Consider the following 15,669-nt stretch of genomic DNA (forward strand, 5'->3'; position numbering starts at 1 on the left):
ATGGAGCAGCGCTGTGGCGGACAGTGACTGTTGCCCCCAGTGTTCACTCTCCTTTCTCCCAGGATAACAGACCCTGTGGTACTCACCTGGGCACACGGATGTCTCCCTGCCAGCTGGGTGGAGACGTGCTCCTGGCCATGGGGATTCAGGCAGAGGCAGCGTGTGTGCCTTCCAGATGCTGGAAGGGCTGCGCCCTCCAATGAAGGGTGCGCCACCAACCCTCCTTCTCTGCCCTCCCTGCTGGCTGTGAGGCAGATGTGGAGAGGGTCCTCTTGGGCCACGTGGACACGGGCCACACCCGAGGGATGGTGTAGAAAGCAGATTAAAGGGAGCCCTGCCACTTCAGAGAGGAGAGCCAGCAAAGCAGAGTGGACATCCACACAAGAGGGAAACGCGCTGTCTTGTTTAAGCCACTGTTAAAGGTCTCTGTCCCAACAACTGAACATATACTCCAACTGTGTGTAGAACCACTAAGAATATTGTGGAAGAACATTTAATGACGCAGAAAGACATTCACAATATATTGCGAAGTGAGTAAGAAGCAGGTAATGTTATGGTCCCACTTTTGTTCTTTAAAAAATATACATAAAACAAATCCATATAAAACATCTGTAAGCTCGACTATAAAATGTTAATAATGGTTCCCTTAGGTTGTAAGATTGTGGATGTTTTAAATTTCATTGTCTTATGTGCTTTTTAAAAATTATCTTCACATTCAATTCATTGATTTTTCCTTTAAACACTTTTTCTGAGGAGCAGAATAAAAGGGACCTACCACTTCAAAAAAATCTATTCACTTAAACAAATCTTATAATCTCTTGTAAGTCCAGATGCCCTCAGATGTCAGGTAGAAACGGTCTTTGTGTAAACGGACCGGCGTTACAAAGAGGCAGGTGTGGAGCTTGGCCAGTGGCGTTCCTACAATCGTTTTCACCTTTCAAACGTAATAAAGCCAGTATCGATTCTGGTTGAACAACAAGAACAAATCTTTCACCACAGTAGCCAGGTGGACGCCCCTTCAGAAATTAAAACCTGAGGATCCTCTCCCCTCCCCCATTTCTTCACTGGTGCCGCCCCCCATCCGAACTCTATTTCCTGGTTAAAGGGGCAAAGGTGGTGAGAGGTCAGAGCCCAGAGACAATCTTGGAAGAGCTAAGGCAGACAGGGCATCCCTTAGATAGGACAGAATTTAGCACAGGCTTTGCCAGTGAGGGGCTGGACTGGACAGAGGGCACTGAGGGAGAGGGAGGGAGGGAGGGGACAGGGAGAGAGTCGGAGGGGATGCAAAAGCAGAGAGCTCTTACCCATTCCCCAAACCCGCCCCTCTTCAGGGCCGGGCCTCATGCGTGCTAACCTCCACCGCCACATCTGCGGAGCCTGTTACTGTATCATAAGGCATTCTCCTGAGTCGGGAATCATGTGTCTGTTGCAGAGAGGAGATGATGCTTAGGAGCTGGAAAGCAGTACAGGGGATTTCAGGCGCGGAGCACCATGTGTATTCTAGCACTGCGGGTTAAGTGGGGAGAGCGAAAGCCCTCAAATGGTTTGTGAGTCAAGTTGGGCAAAACAGGAGAAGAGCTTTCCTCCTGTAAGCCTGCACAGTGTGTCCGTTTTGCTCTGTGACTATTCAAAAGCCCTCTGCACCAGGAGAGAGGAGACAGTTGGTTGGCCCTTGATTCAGGTGCTTATTTGTGCCCTGGCTTACCCTAGGGAACATTGAAGGACACAGGCCAGCACGGGAGGGAGAGGCGCTGGTCGCCAAGTGCTCTGCCGACGTCCGCGTCCTCCTGAGCTTGAGCCCATAGACCTGGCCTCATTCTGATGTGTCCTGCATTGCATGTCTAGTAGTAGGTGCTAGGCACTGGGCCAAGGGCAGAGAGCGTCATGATGAACCCACGCTGACCTGTTCCCTACCATCAAGGCTTTTAGTCTACTTCAGGAGATAATATTAGAAAAAAATCACACAAATAAAATTAAAAGATTTTAAGCATAGTGAAAGAAAAGCCATCTCTTGCACAACATGGCTCTCAGTGAGCAACTGTTGGAGTGGGAGGTGAAGAAGAGGAAAACTGGAGCTTCAGCATGGCATCAGGGAAGCTTTGTGGGAGCCCCCACTCCCCTGGCAAAGCTGAGCCTTGCCCATCACTGCTTCAGCTGCCCTCCTGCAGCAGCTGGGCTCAGCCTCTCTGGCCGGGACTCTGGACCATGCATCTGGGGGTCTGGGAGGGGGCAGACTTGGGGAGCAGGCATCCATCCTTCCAGGGTACAGCCTGTCACTGGAACCTGGACTTTGGTGAGCTCTGCTACAGTGGTTATGAGAGGCTTTCCTGACACACCAGCCTCCTCAGTCCCCGGGGGTTTGTGTACAAATGCATCTGCTGAAGGCACCTGGCACAGAGCTGGGACTCCACAGCTGTCTTGTGGAAGGAATGAAAAAACGGATGGATGGACAGGTACATGGAGAATGTCCCAGCATCAGTATGTCAAGCTGAGCCTTGCCACTCTCCAGGCTGGCCTGTGGGGTGCTGTGGGCTGATTGGCGATGGGGCAGAGTGGTGGGAACTGCCTGCACCAGCCTTGCTTAGACATCAGTCAGTTTTATTCAATAAATATTTATGCTGAGATTTAAATGGGCTCTGAGAGGCTCCCACTGAGTGAGGCCGGCAGGAAGGAAGGAAGGCAAAGTGGACCCTACTCTTGGAGTGTGCTGAGAAGCTCTGCTCCATACACCCAGGGTGTGTCCATGCTGGGCAGGATCATGGTGAGCTGAGTCACAAAGGCAGAGCCAGAGAGTGTGAGCAGAGCTGTGAGCTGGGTGTGGGGGCAGGGCCAGTAGGTTGGAAGAGGCAGGTCTAACCACAGCCGGGAGTGGGCTGGTCAGAAGAGAAGTGGGGGGAGTTCCTCTAAATCCAGGTTTGCAAGGATGTCACAGAGAAGTCACAGTTCTGAAGCACCTACTGCGTGTGTGTATGTGAGTGTGAGTGTATGTGTGTGTGTGTGTGTGGGTGTGGGTGTGTGTGTGTATGTGTGTGCATGTGTGTGAGTGTGTGTGTGAGTGTGTGGGTGTGTGTGTGCACGCATGTGTGTGTGTGAGTGTGTGTGAGAGTGTGTGAGTGTGTGTGAGTGTGAGAGTGTGTGTGAGTGTGTGAGTGGGTGTGTGTGAGTGTGTGTGAGTGTGTGTGTGAGTGTGTGTGTGAGTGTGTGTGTGTATGTGTATGAGAGACAGACAGAAACAGAGAGAGAGAATAAGGTATTGATGTTCTGATGCACTGATGGCCAGCCAGATACTGAAAGGCAGGCATTGTCAGTCCTTCTTTGTAGATAAAGGGGTTTAAGAAGCCAAAGTTAACCCCAAGTCTGTGTGATTATAAACCTACTCCCTTTGCACCATAAATGTTTACATAATTCGAGTCTGTTAGAAATTAGAAAGCTTTTATTGTGCTTACTAATATTCATGTTGCAAACATTTCATTTCTTTCATAGTCATTTCAATTAAACTCTACACTTTTACTGAACACTTAGCATGGACAATTGACTGTATTTTGTTTCAGGAAAAGCATGTCTTATTAAAGAGGGCCAGTCAAGAGCACAGGGCTTGTGGCTGGGAGGTGGGCTCCAGCCCTGCTTCTGTCGCCAGCCAGCCCCTCCTGGTGCCATCTCCCCACTCCCCCTTAACGTTCAAGCAGCTTTGTTATTTTATTCTTATGGGGAGAACAGTTTTACACTGAAGGGTTGACCTTGAAAGCTAATTGTCCTAGAGGTTTATTGGTGAGATCATTTAGATTTGGAGACAGATCTTTCTTCTATTTTAGGCTGGATCCTATTTGAGATTTCCTTGGATTGATTTCATTTTCTTTCCAGCAACTTATTATCATGTTAATAGTAGCCAGCTACTATTAACAACTAAATGTTGCTAAAATGATTTTGCTCCAAGTCAGTGACTCCAGTAGATCCAGCAGCGTAGTCCTGGATGTCGGGGTCTTAGAAATGGATTCCTGTAGGCTCAGCTTTAGGACATATCCCAGACTATATGGTCCAGGTCCCTGAGACTTTCCCTGCAGCAGGAACTGGGAAGCAAGAGGCTGAGGGCTGATAATGAGCCTTGTCAAGACCTTTGGGCTCTGGTGTGATGGCCAGGATGCTGAGGACCAAGGGGAGACCCGGTTGTGCGCTCTGGGCAGAGAGGGTGCTTCTTCATCTGAAGCTGCAAAAGGGTGCAGGAGCATCCTGGGAGCCCCTCCCCCAGCAGGAGGTGGGCTGCATTATGAAAGCTGCCCTTCTAGAGAGCTCTCTAGGGCAGAGGAGAGAAGACCAGTGAATCCAGCGCCTTTCCGAGTGGCACCAGGTGGTGCCAGTTTCCCTTCTCCCTGCTCCCTCCCATTTCGTTTCCTATCCAAAATCTCTAGAGATTGGCTCCTGCGCCAGAGATCAGCTCTGTCTCCTGCGCCTAGCACAGAGGGGTTGCTAGATAAATGTTTACAGAAGTGGACCGAACTAGACTCTGAAACTCCAGGGATTGTGGACTCTGTCTTCATCCTAATATTTGATAAGAATGCCTTCACAGTCTGGAAATTATGCTAGACTCACACAGAATTTATGTCAGAGGTAGGAAAGCCAAATGTCTGCAGGAACCTGGTGGGTCACACAAATATGAGAGGCGGCCTGGAGGAAAGTAGTGTGGAACAGTGGGGGCTACAGGCAAGTAGAGTTGACATGCCCAGGCTAAAGGCACTCAATTTGAACTTCTAACAGATTTCTGATGGCCAGGTAAAACACCTCTGATATAGCTTAAAGGGCCTTGGTTTAGGTTTCTAGCCAAATAGGTGTGTGCTCAACAAACCAAGCAAAGAAGCATGAAGGGGAAAATGTAAGGAAACAAGCTTGGCTGACTGGCAGATGGGGTAGAAGAAGGTGCCAAAGAAGGACTCTCCCCATGGTGCTGCATCCTGGAGACAGCCAGAAGAGGCACGTGCCATCTCTCAGTATCCAGAGCAGCTCAGAGCAGCATCTCTCCAAGAATGTGGCCCCCTAGTGGATCATGGTAGTGGCAAGACAACAGTAACAATAATGATAGTGGAACAGTTGTAGCAAATGAGTGGTTGTTACGTGCTGGGCATTGTTTTCAGTATTTCTCCCCTCCCCTTAAATGAAAAAGATAGCCTTTATTTTTTTAGAGCAATTTTCTGTGCATAGCCCCCCCATTATCAGCACCCCCATCGGATGGTACAGTCAGTGATTCTACGCTGACGCATCATAATCACCAGAGCTCGGAGTGCATGTCAGGGTTAATCCTTGGTGCTGCACAGTCTTCGGGTTGTAACAAAAGTATAGTGACATGTATCCGTCACTGCAATATACAGAATGTTTTCACTGCCCTAAACCCTTTAGCACTGTTTTTAATCTTCCCACCAGAACTTGATGTAGGCATTTTTATCCCCTTTGTGTAGAAAGTCGTGGGGGTCTGGAAAGGGCATGTGACCTGCTCAAGCTCACCTTGCTCATGAGGACTGGAGCCTGCTTGAATGGCAACAAGTAGGCACAGACTCTTCAGGCAGTGGGCCTGCCTCGGGCACAATGCTTTCTCACCTTGTGAGGATTAGGCAGACTAGAGCCAGCTAAGAGAGCCCCCAAGAACCATATGGGGATACACTTTGTCCTGCAGTCATCGCAGGTGAAGCTATTGGAAGCTGGCTTGTACTTAAGTAGCTGCTCTGCCTTTTACAAGACAGTAAAACTAATGAATGATGGGAAATTTCCAAGATAACCAAATGCCTATCTTTTCCTTGTTGTGTGTGTGTGTGTGTACGGGTGTGTGTGTGTGTGTGTATCCCATTCATAGTACCCTGTTCATCTGGAATTTCAATTAGCTGCTATTTCCCCGACATATTCCATCATGTTTGGCAAACCAGACTTTCTTGGCTGGCCATTTCCAAAACTACAAAGGACAACAGATTTGCAGAGGATGTATGGGGTCCCTACTGAGCACGCATGAGCTGCACTTTCTGTCTTGGGAAAGCTGTGTGGCCACAGGGAGCTACACCTGAGAGGCTTTAAGAAATTTAAACAGTGAAACAATATTACAGATCATCCGGGCACTTTGAAAACTCGTAAACAGGAATTCAGGGTGTTCTTTTTCCCTCCCTGAAAATTGGAATATTTTTATCTGCTTGACCCCATTGTTATGCTTTTAAACTGTGTTTACTGAAATTTTTTCTGCTAAAGAAAGTTTTGAAACAGAAGTTGGAAAAATCCCTTCTGAGTACAGCTGAAACGTCAAATCCAACACAATGCATTCAGACTCAAAAGATGTTGACAGTGGTGTCTCCAAATGTTTTTCCATTTTCCTAAAACAGAACAAATGGTAAGAAATAAATACCATGTGTGATGTTGGAGACACTGACCTGGAGTTTCAACCCCTTACATTTTTTAAGGATTTGGAATTCTTTTCAGGAATCAATTAAAAATAACTCATAATTCAACAGAAGGACAATTTAGGGCTTCCAGGTATAGATGTTCCAATTTCCAGCATTTTATTGCTGCTCTCAGTATTTTTGTGATGACAGTTCTCTCTTCATAGAGAACAAGCTTAAAATTAGAAAAATCAAACACCCATTAGAGAAAGCAGATTTACTCTCCTATTAATTGATACGGAGATGGAAAGCTACCATCACCCAGACAGGAGCCCAGCGCATCCCCTGCAGACATTCTCAGGGGCCAGAGCCTGGGTCAGCAACTGCCCACTCGGCCCAAGCCGAAGTTGTCTGTCTTTTAAGAGCGGAGGCTTGAATTTTCAGTGGGAGGGATACGCTGCTCTAGGGGCACCGCTCGGTAACAGCTGCACACAAATCTTAGGATGTGTGGCACTGTCTTCCCACTTGATTTTATTTTTTTTTAAGTGAACAACCTTGAAAGTTGAACTCACTACTCCGTTCCAGCTTCTCTTTGCTCTGCTGGACAGGAGGTAAGGTAGCATGCCAGTTTAGTAACTAGAAAATGATTCTTAGAGAGAATGAAGGCTGCGGCTGCTGTGTGTTAAATACAGAGAAGGAGCCTTTGAGGACCAACCACACAATTGCATCCTTCTAGAGACTGGAAGCAACCCAGGTGGGAGTGGGGAAGGCCCGTGCTGATAGAATCTGTTGAAATATGACCCGTGGTTTTAACTTTAAATAAGCATTCCCGTCCTAAGAGAAGCCCCCTCTAATATCTCCTGCAGCTTTGATTTTGGAACACGTCACATTCCTCATTAAAGCAATCACTGTTAAAACATAAAGCAACACAGGATTTATTTCTTCATTAAACTGATGATCCGTATATGAAGCCAATTAACATTATGAGTCTGGTGAACATCAAGTGTAAAGAGGTTAGAGAAAATTAAAAGCAGTCACCTTGGTCTTTAGATAAAGAAAGTACACTTTTAGGTTGTAAATTATCAGAGTGTCCAAGCGGGACAGATCGGTGAATTTGGTTAATTGGAAAATACATTTTACCGCACAGGAATTAAGAAAAAATAACCTTTTCGTTACCGAAGCTCTTTTTTAGAGGGGAAGGAAATGGTAGCAATACGTGTTAGTCACCTCTTGCCGGTCCCGGCCCGGAGGGTCGGAGACAATCCGAGGAAAAAAAGAGCCGCCACCAAAGTTTGCTGTAGCCGTTCCTTTCCGTGATTGCTTGGTTGGCTATTCGCTGTTTCGCCAACAGGAACGAGCCCGGCCTCGAGGCTGGGGGAGAGGAACTTCGGGGAAACGAGGCCGAGGGTCCCGCTGGCTCTGAGCCCCGCTCTGGGTGAGTGTTTTGCGGGAGCCCGGCCAAGTGTCCCAGCGGGGAGACAGCCAGGCTCGGGTGCAGGACGCTGGGAAGGCCGGGGCTAGACGGAGAGCGGCAGCGGGACGCTTCCCGGCTGGCGCCGCGGGCCAGAAGCTGGGCGTTGGGCTCAGGGACGGAGAGTTCGGCCCCTGCTGCGAGCACTGAGCGAGCGTCCCCAGTAACTTTCTCGTTTGGGACAAGAAGGGGATTGGGATCGGCTCCCAACACCCAGAATCTGGCGAGTGCATCCCGCCGCCGCGGAGCACAGGGCCGCAGAGGGGACCTTGTGACTGGTCGCTTCCCTTAGCATCCCGGTAGAAACAGGTGCCGCTGTCCAGGGTTCTGACCACAGGAGGCTCGGGGAGCGCCCTGCCTGCAGACCCAGGACAAGCCCGTCCAGTGCTCTGGGCCTTGACAGGAAACTGCTTCGGCCGATGTCAGGAATGGGGACCTGAGACGGGCTTGGACCTCGTTGGTTTTGGGGGCCAACGCGGCGCTGGGCGCCTGGTTCCTAGGGTTCCTACACAGATACTCAGGTGCTCCTTGGAGCCTCTTGTGGAGCCAGCCCAGATGTTTTCCTCACCTCGTTTCTCAGGCACTCAGCTCCGAAACGCGCAGGGTGCTTGCAGGAGGCCACCTAGGGTAAGTAGGAGTTTGAGGGGGCTTTTGGAAGACCCAGGCACCCAAGGGGGAGACTCCGACTCTCGAAAAGAACTCCAGAGAGCGCGGGTGCTCTGAGGTGCACACAGAGAGAGCGCGCTGAGCTTCCTGGCCTGGGCTGAAATAGGGTCAGTTCTCAGGGCTCTAGCCCTTTCCGGATGGAGTGGAAATGGCTCCCTCACTACCCCGCCAGCCCAGCTTGCTATTGCGCCCGCCGCCCAGACCTGCAGACATGCTCCCTGCTGGTGGGTCGCCTGGACTCCTGGAGTCGGTGGCCCTGGCGAAGCTGGCGCCGCGGGCTCTCTCCGCTCAGAATCCAGCCAGCGTTTCCAGTGGTTTCTTCCTTGAGATGAGGTCGGCTTTCTGCGCCTGGGTGGGCTGAGCCCAGGAGGGGCCGCTGAAGTGTAGCGGCCCCGATTTGTCTCTGCGGAAGCGGTCCTGCTTCTTCCTCCTGGCGGTTTTCAGAGGGCCATCCACGGGTGGTCCAGGGCCCTGGCAGTCAACCTGCCCTCCAGCTCGATGCGCCTTCCTTGGGGGTGGGTGTCCACGTGTGGGCCCCCAGGCCTTTTGTTTCCCACTCACTGTGTCTTTAAGATCAAGGCGGGATCCCAGGCGATGCAGGGACCCGACCTACTGCCTCGCCAGGGATCCTGAACGCAGCATTAGAATGTTTATAAAATATTCAATTTATGCAGTCTGTCCAAGAAGCCATCGTCCCAAAATAAAATCAGCAGTCTAGACGGAACACAGACACCAGAACTTATCAACAGTTGTCTGACTAGCATCTTCTGATGCATCTTGAGTGGGTCATAATACCAACTTTATTTTCAGTGGTGCATAAATTAATTACACGCATTTAATAACCAAAATATCATTATATTCCCCCTTTAATATCATAAAGGCTTTCCGCCAGGGAAGCACTTAATAGTGCAGGGGGCCGTAACGGGCTATTATCCTAGCGTAATGCTATTACAGAACCAATTATGCGCCATTAGACTTGCTTTTTTTGCAGTTTATGTGATTTGATCCAATCCTGCGCCCCTGACTTGAAAATTTCAGCCCGGTACTTTAGAGTTTAATTTTCACCCAGGCAGAGGGAAGGGCGGTCTCTCTCCGCTGAGTGTCTGCCTCGGATGCATTTTAAAAGTAATTGCGAAGGGTCCCACCGCATATCATTTGCATGGAGAAGCGAACATAAATTCAGGGACCCCTTGCTGAGAACAAAATCAAACTTTCCTTTTGTACGGTCGCTTGGAAAGGGAAGCCGTGTGCAAAGAGTCCCCCCAAAACCCATCCGGTGGCGACAATTAGCAGCTCTTTGTCAATTCGCAGCCCGGGAGTCACCAGGCCTCTGACAAGGGGAGCCTAAAGTCAAGCTCCTGCGGAGAAAAAAGGTTTGAGGCAGAGGGAAGTCGGGGTGGGGGTGGGGTGGAGTGGTCAGAGAATAATGCCTCTTGGGGGTGGTGGTAGTGGTGATTGTTTCAACCTTCTAAAAGAAAAGAGGAAAGACATTCCTGATGTTTGCTGAGAAATGACGGATTTTTTTTTTTATACCACGTGGGCCATTTGTAAGGCCCAGTAGACCTATCCAAGTTACTCGCTGTAGACAGCGCTGGAAATAATCAGATTAAGGCCAATTATGCGTGAGATTATAAAGGCGAGTGCTGAGCGGCGGCGCGCGCTGTAGACAGACAGCAAGACATCTGGCCACTTCCCGAGTCACTTTTGTGGTCCTGCGGGCGCCAGCCGCGCGGAGCCCCGCCCGCTGCCAGTCGAGCCCGGCGAACGGACCAGAGGCGGTCGCGCTCCGGCCTTCCTCTCCCGCCGCCCGCCGAGGTACGCGCGGCTCCGCACCCACACACCGAGCCCGCTGCGGCCGGCCTTGGGGCTGCCTTCCTGGCGGGGGCTGCCTTTGGCGCTGATGCCCTGGCGCGCTCGCCGACTCGGCTGAGGTGGCTTGGGAGCAGGGATTGCGGTGGGGACCCCTGAGAGCCGGGAACCAGACTGCGTAGGCTCGGTGTTGGGGCCGAAGCTGGGGGACGTCTGTCCGGGTGGTGGACCCGAACGGAAGGGCTGCCCACTGGGTCCCCGGCTTGCGACGGCACTCCACCTCCCCTCCCGTCCCCAGAGTGGGCTGAAGGCGTTGGGAGGGGTTTCCAGGAAGGGGGCGCCCAGTGCGCTCCCGGGCCGGGTGGGGGCTAAGGCAGAGGAGACTTAGACTCATCGCTGTTTGCTCTGCAGCCGGGCCAGATCGCCGCGTACGCGTGCCTCGGCGGTCCTGCGGTCACCCTCCCGAGTCCTGGCCGTGCAGTCGATCGGGCCGTCGGCAATGTTTTATTTCCATTGTCCACCACAGCTAGAGGGTGAGTAAGCGCCGAGCCGAAGCTGCTCCAAAAGGCCGGTGCCCGCCAGGAAGGGCCCAAGCGGCAGCTGGGGCTGGTTAGGTTAGGTCCTGGCTCGAGAGGGGCGCGGCCACTGGCAGTTGGGTAGAGGCCCCCTAGACCCCTCCCCGCATCCCGCTCCAGCCTTCCGCCCCCGTGGCCACCTGGCTCCTACCTCCCCCATCCCTGCCTGGGCTGGTCGGCCCCAGGCAATGTGCCCTGCCTGGACAGGATCCTCCTAGCACAGATGTTGGTGTCACGCCTCTAATCGAGACTCCCCTGCCCAGGGGGCTGCATCAATCTTTCATGGTGGACTAGGTGGCCTGCATGGCCCTGGGCCCGAAAGGAGCAGGAACCACCCTCTGCCAGGCTGCTCTCATTCCCTGCCCAAGGCAGTCTTGCTCAGGGTCCTCACGGTCTGCTCCAGGACAATGTGGCCCTCAGGAGTCCGGTGGCCTTGCCCACCAAGTGCCCTGGCATGGCTCCTCCTCTGTGACTCACTGGTTTTCTGACCCCCAATGCTAACCACTTCCCACTCCCATGGGCATCCCATGGCCGGGATTTGGGTCTTTGAGGGTCTCCAGTTCTTAGAATCAATTTCCCTTCAGGATCCTTGGCATGGTCCCTGCAGTAGGTTGTTAGGTGGGGATAAGCTGGTGAGAAGGGGAGAGGTTGGATCGCTGGTCTTGAGGACTCCTCAGGGGTGGGCCCTCCACAAACAGAGATTACTAATGCCTCAGGCAAATACAAAGCCACATACTCTGGCCCTTTAACAACGCCTTCCTCAGACCAGTGGTCTCAGCCTTGGGCTATCAGGACGCATAACTGGGAGCAATACCAAGACTTGGTTTTGGCAACCTACTCCTTTGATTTATTTGGGGGTGGGGGAGGCGAGTGAATTTTGGAGGTAAAGAAATCAAAGGCATGGGGCAGGGCAAAAGGTACTGAGACAGTGGAGAACCTGAAAAATCAGAGCATGCTCCTTCACCTTGCCTTGGTTACCTGGAGCAGTAGCTGGCTTCAGCTGGGCCATACACAAGGGATTTCAGAAAGTTTGCTTTGTTTTTTCCATAGAAGCTTTTAAGAGTCCAGTAAGATTTTCTAAAGCAGGCTAAGGAAGACCAGTGTTCAAGCCCTGCCAGCTTGATCAGCATTCCTAAGAAGGGAAGGACAGACACGTGACTGCATTTTACCTTCTTTTACTCCCAAGGACCCAAGCTGATGGGCTTTATAAAGGTCTGAGCGGTTCATCCCCTGACCTAGGACTGCAGGGAGAGCCTCTGCTTTTGCAGCAGACACACCGTTTCTGCATATCTGAGTCTTGGGTTTGGACTGATCGGCATTTGGCAGCTCACCTCTCCAGCTAAAGTGGGATGGTTGAGGTTTGGGTATTTAGCGCATGGTGGGCTGCCAGGGTGACTGAAGGGGAAAGCCAGCCTGCAGAATGGGTTGCAGAAGTCACTTGGGGAGAGCCTGGGCCAGCCTGTCATGGCCCCAGAGCACTGAGCTTCTGCTACCCTCGGCTCAGCTCACCTTTCTTTCCTGCATCTGGGCATATCCCACCTCGACGGTGATTCTGATTTCTGTGACCAGAAGGAAAGGAGATGGGATTTTAAGAACTTTTTTATTTCTTTGCAGATGTGTTTCAAAGCCAGCCTTACAGAACGGGGTGTTTTATTTTGGTGTAGTCTTGCTGGGGAGGAGGTGACTGCTGCAGATGGAAAGGCTGAGGACAGCTCTTTGGAATCGGACATCTCGTTATTGCCTACTGGCGTTTTAACTTGATTAATCCAGAAAGTCATACAGGAGAAAGCCAGCATGGCTCATAATCTTACTTCTCAGCTAACTTTGCTGAAATTAAATTAAAAAGTACCACATCTCCCTGCTCAGAAAATTCCAATAGAACAGAAACTTGTGCACTGAAAAGTGAGATCCTCCTTCTCTTTCTCTTTTTCTAAAGATACTCCCTATTGTTGATTTCTTGGGATTCATTCAAGAAAAATATGTTTTTACCTGCATTTACCCTCATTTATGCATTTTTTCCTGTATACGTTATGCCTTCTTTGTGCTGAGATCATACTGCCACATCATTCAGTGTTTGGTTTTTCCTCTTCATGATACAGAGTTTGGTGATTTTCCTGTGTTCATGTCTGCAGATCTACCGGCTTATTTTAAACAGCTGTGTAGTATTCCGTTTTCTATCGCACAGAAAATGTCTACAGTTGGGCACTTTAGTTGTTTCCATTTTTTCCTGTTATCATGTTACCAGGAACAATATTCTCTCTCTATTTTGGCACACTTTTAAAGTGAATTTATAGACTAAATACCTGTATATACACTTAAAATTTGGGCAGATATTGGCAAATTACCCTCTAATAAGTCTCCACCTTTCCGTGCTCCTGCAAATGGTGGAGAGCGTGTGAAATGCATTGTGCTTTTATCTATACTGATTATAATTGTGCGTCTTATTTTTTTTTTGCAAAAATGTTTTGTTTAATTATTTAAAGTTTTAAATTTTCATAATATTGTCAACCATTCTATTTATTTTTAAGTAAAAAAATGTTCTCCTATTTTCCTCTTTTCTATTAGGTTGTCAATCTTTGTTCTTATTAATTTGATCAACTGTCAGCCTTTTTTAGGATCCAGTATGACATAAAGGGTTTCATTTAAAGATATTATATGTATACTTTGTGATACAACTTGGGACACGCAAGCAGAAATTTGTGAGGCTGATTGTGATTGGAGAGTCTTAGAGGTTACACTTCATCCTCACCAGTCAGGTGCTTTATTTTAAAAGGAGACAATCTGGTTTCCCACTGCTTAAAGTCTGTATCTTTGAAGTTTCCAATGAGCTAGAGAAAAATATTTTGAGAATTTCAAGGAAGAAAGCAATTTGGATGAGACAATGGAGGGAGAAGTCTTCACCAGAGAGTGGAGGTCTTGTGGCATAGGATGAGGGGAGTAGCGTAATGAGTAGGAGGGATTCCTTTTAATACATAGAATTTTAAAGAGCCCAAAGGACCTTGCTACTTTGGCCTGAGGTCCTTCAGAGGGATAATGCCTGGGCAGTGTGACTTGTCAGCTCCTAATGCCAAGCATGCAGTGATTCTGAGACCGGAGCCCATGGCAGGTACAGCATTCATTGGCTAATGGAAACTTGCTCGTTTGTTTTGTTAAGAAGTCTTTGTGGACGTCAAGTAAATGACGCACATTTGGAAAATGATCTGAATGCACGTTTGGGGCCAAACTCTATTCCGGCTTAATACGAGCTTTGGAGGCTGCCAGGGAGGACTGTGGGAAGAGTGCCTTTCTTTTCAGAGAATCAGGAGCAGTGGGTCTTTTATGAGCCTGGCCAGAGGCTGGGATGCCCTTTGAGAATGGTTCTGTTGAAGTCTGCTTGGAATTCAGGACAGTCACTATTAGCGCAGATTTCTTGTTAATTGACATCCATGTAACAGATCCACTGTGGCGCCGATGAGCTGTGACCAACGGTATTAATATTCATTTATAAACTTCTTACTTGCTCATGCCTTGAAGTTCTAGGAGAGGCGTGCTGGGGAAATCTCTTGGAAATTTCTTTCTTCTCCCTTTCCCAGCATTTAATCCTTATTGTTTCTAGAAACAAGGAAAAGTGAAGTAACAGGTGAGCAAAAGGGAAACTCCGAGGCTTCTCTTAAAGGGTCAGAAGTAGAAGGGCTGAGCTGAAGGTGCAGAGGTGCAGCTGCAGCCAGAAGGCTGGTGAAGGCTCCCTCTCAAGTCAGTGGCCCCTCCTGACTCAGAGGGCCCAGAATTTCTCGAGAGGACTTGGCTGTCTGGGGGAGTAAGGTTGCCATCACACTATGAAACAGGCATAGCTGAGCTTAAAGTCAGAAATTACTGGGACAGAAGGAGAGAGAGCGCGCATGAGAGAGTGGAAAAGAGGGAACCTTAACAACAGGAGCAGAGAAAAACACTTTTAGCTAGATGAGGTTCTGTCTGGAGGGGACGGGCCACGGTCTCCCAGTGAGGGTGCCTAGCAGGGGCTCTGCGTGAGGACTGTGGGGGTGGGGCTGTGTTCAGACTGACTCAGTTTGCTCACCGCAGGCACCGCACCCTTTGGGAACCACTCTACCGGAGATTTCGACGATGGATTTCTGCGGAGAAAACAGCGCCGGAACCGGACCACGTTCACTCTTCAGCAGGTGATGATGTCCCCCTTCCGAGAGCCAGCCACTTCCTGCCTCCAAAAAACTCAGAATTTGAGCAGCTCTTTGTCTTTTAAAATAAGGCTGCCGACTAATTATGTTAAACCGGATCTTTCTGCTTTCTTGAACAATTTGTGTGCCGAGGAATCTGTTTGGAGAGAGGGCAGAGGACAGTGACCTTGTTGTGATCCCAGGTAGTAAACGAAGAGACAGTGATGCTGGTGCCCATTTGGGTCAGGCTGATAATCTTGGGGACATGTTCACATCAGCGATGTAGGAATATCATTTCAACCTCAAAATAACCTTCTGAGGAAGGCAGGTCAGGTATTCTCACCCCCAGCAGACAGATGAGAAAGCCCAAGAGGCTGAGGGAATTGTAGATGGTATTGTTGTCTGTCGGCGGAAGGACTACAGCTGAAGCCTTGACATTGTGTTTCCAGGGCCCTTAAACCTGTCGTTCCCCCAGAGCACCCTGGAGCAGAAAGCCTGGGCGGCCTCCGTGGAACTGACGCAGCGAGGGCTTGTGCAAGTTGCTTCTATTCTTCCAAGCCCTATAGTGAAAGCCATGTGGGCTGCACTTTAAATGTAAAGGCATATACATTTTAGCGCCTCTCTCCTTCTACCTCTTGGCATAGCCC

General features: G+C 49.9%; 1 protein-coding gene across 1 annotated transcript in view; it reads left to right on the forward strand.

Moving 5' to 3' along the window:
* Positions 1-10,795: 10,795 nt before the first annotated feature.
* DRGX (dorsal root ganglia homeobox) overlaps positions 10,796-15,669 on the forward strand; it is a 31,157-nt gene continuing 26,283 nt past the window's right edge. The window contains exons 1-2 of the mRNA XM_068983162.1: positions 10,796-10,829; positions 14,931-15,028. Coding sequence (XP_068839263.1) covers positions 10,796-10,829; positions 14,931-15,028 — 132 coding nt within the window. The remainder of the gene's footprint in view (positions 10,830-14,930; positions 15,029-15,669) is intronic.

This window comes from Capricornis sumatraensis, chromosome 10, assembly GCF_032405125.1.
Source record: "Capricornis sumatraensis isolate serow.1 chromosome 10, serow.2, whole genome shotgun sequence".
NCBI classification, from domain to species: Eukaryota; Metazoa; Chordata; class Mammalia; order Artiodactyla; family Bovidae; genus Capricornis; species Capricornis sumatraensis.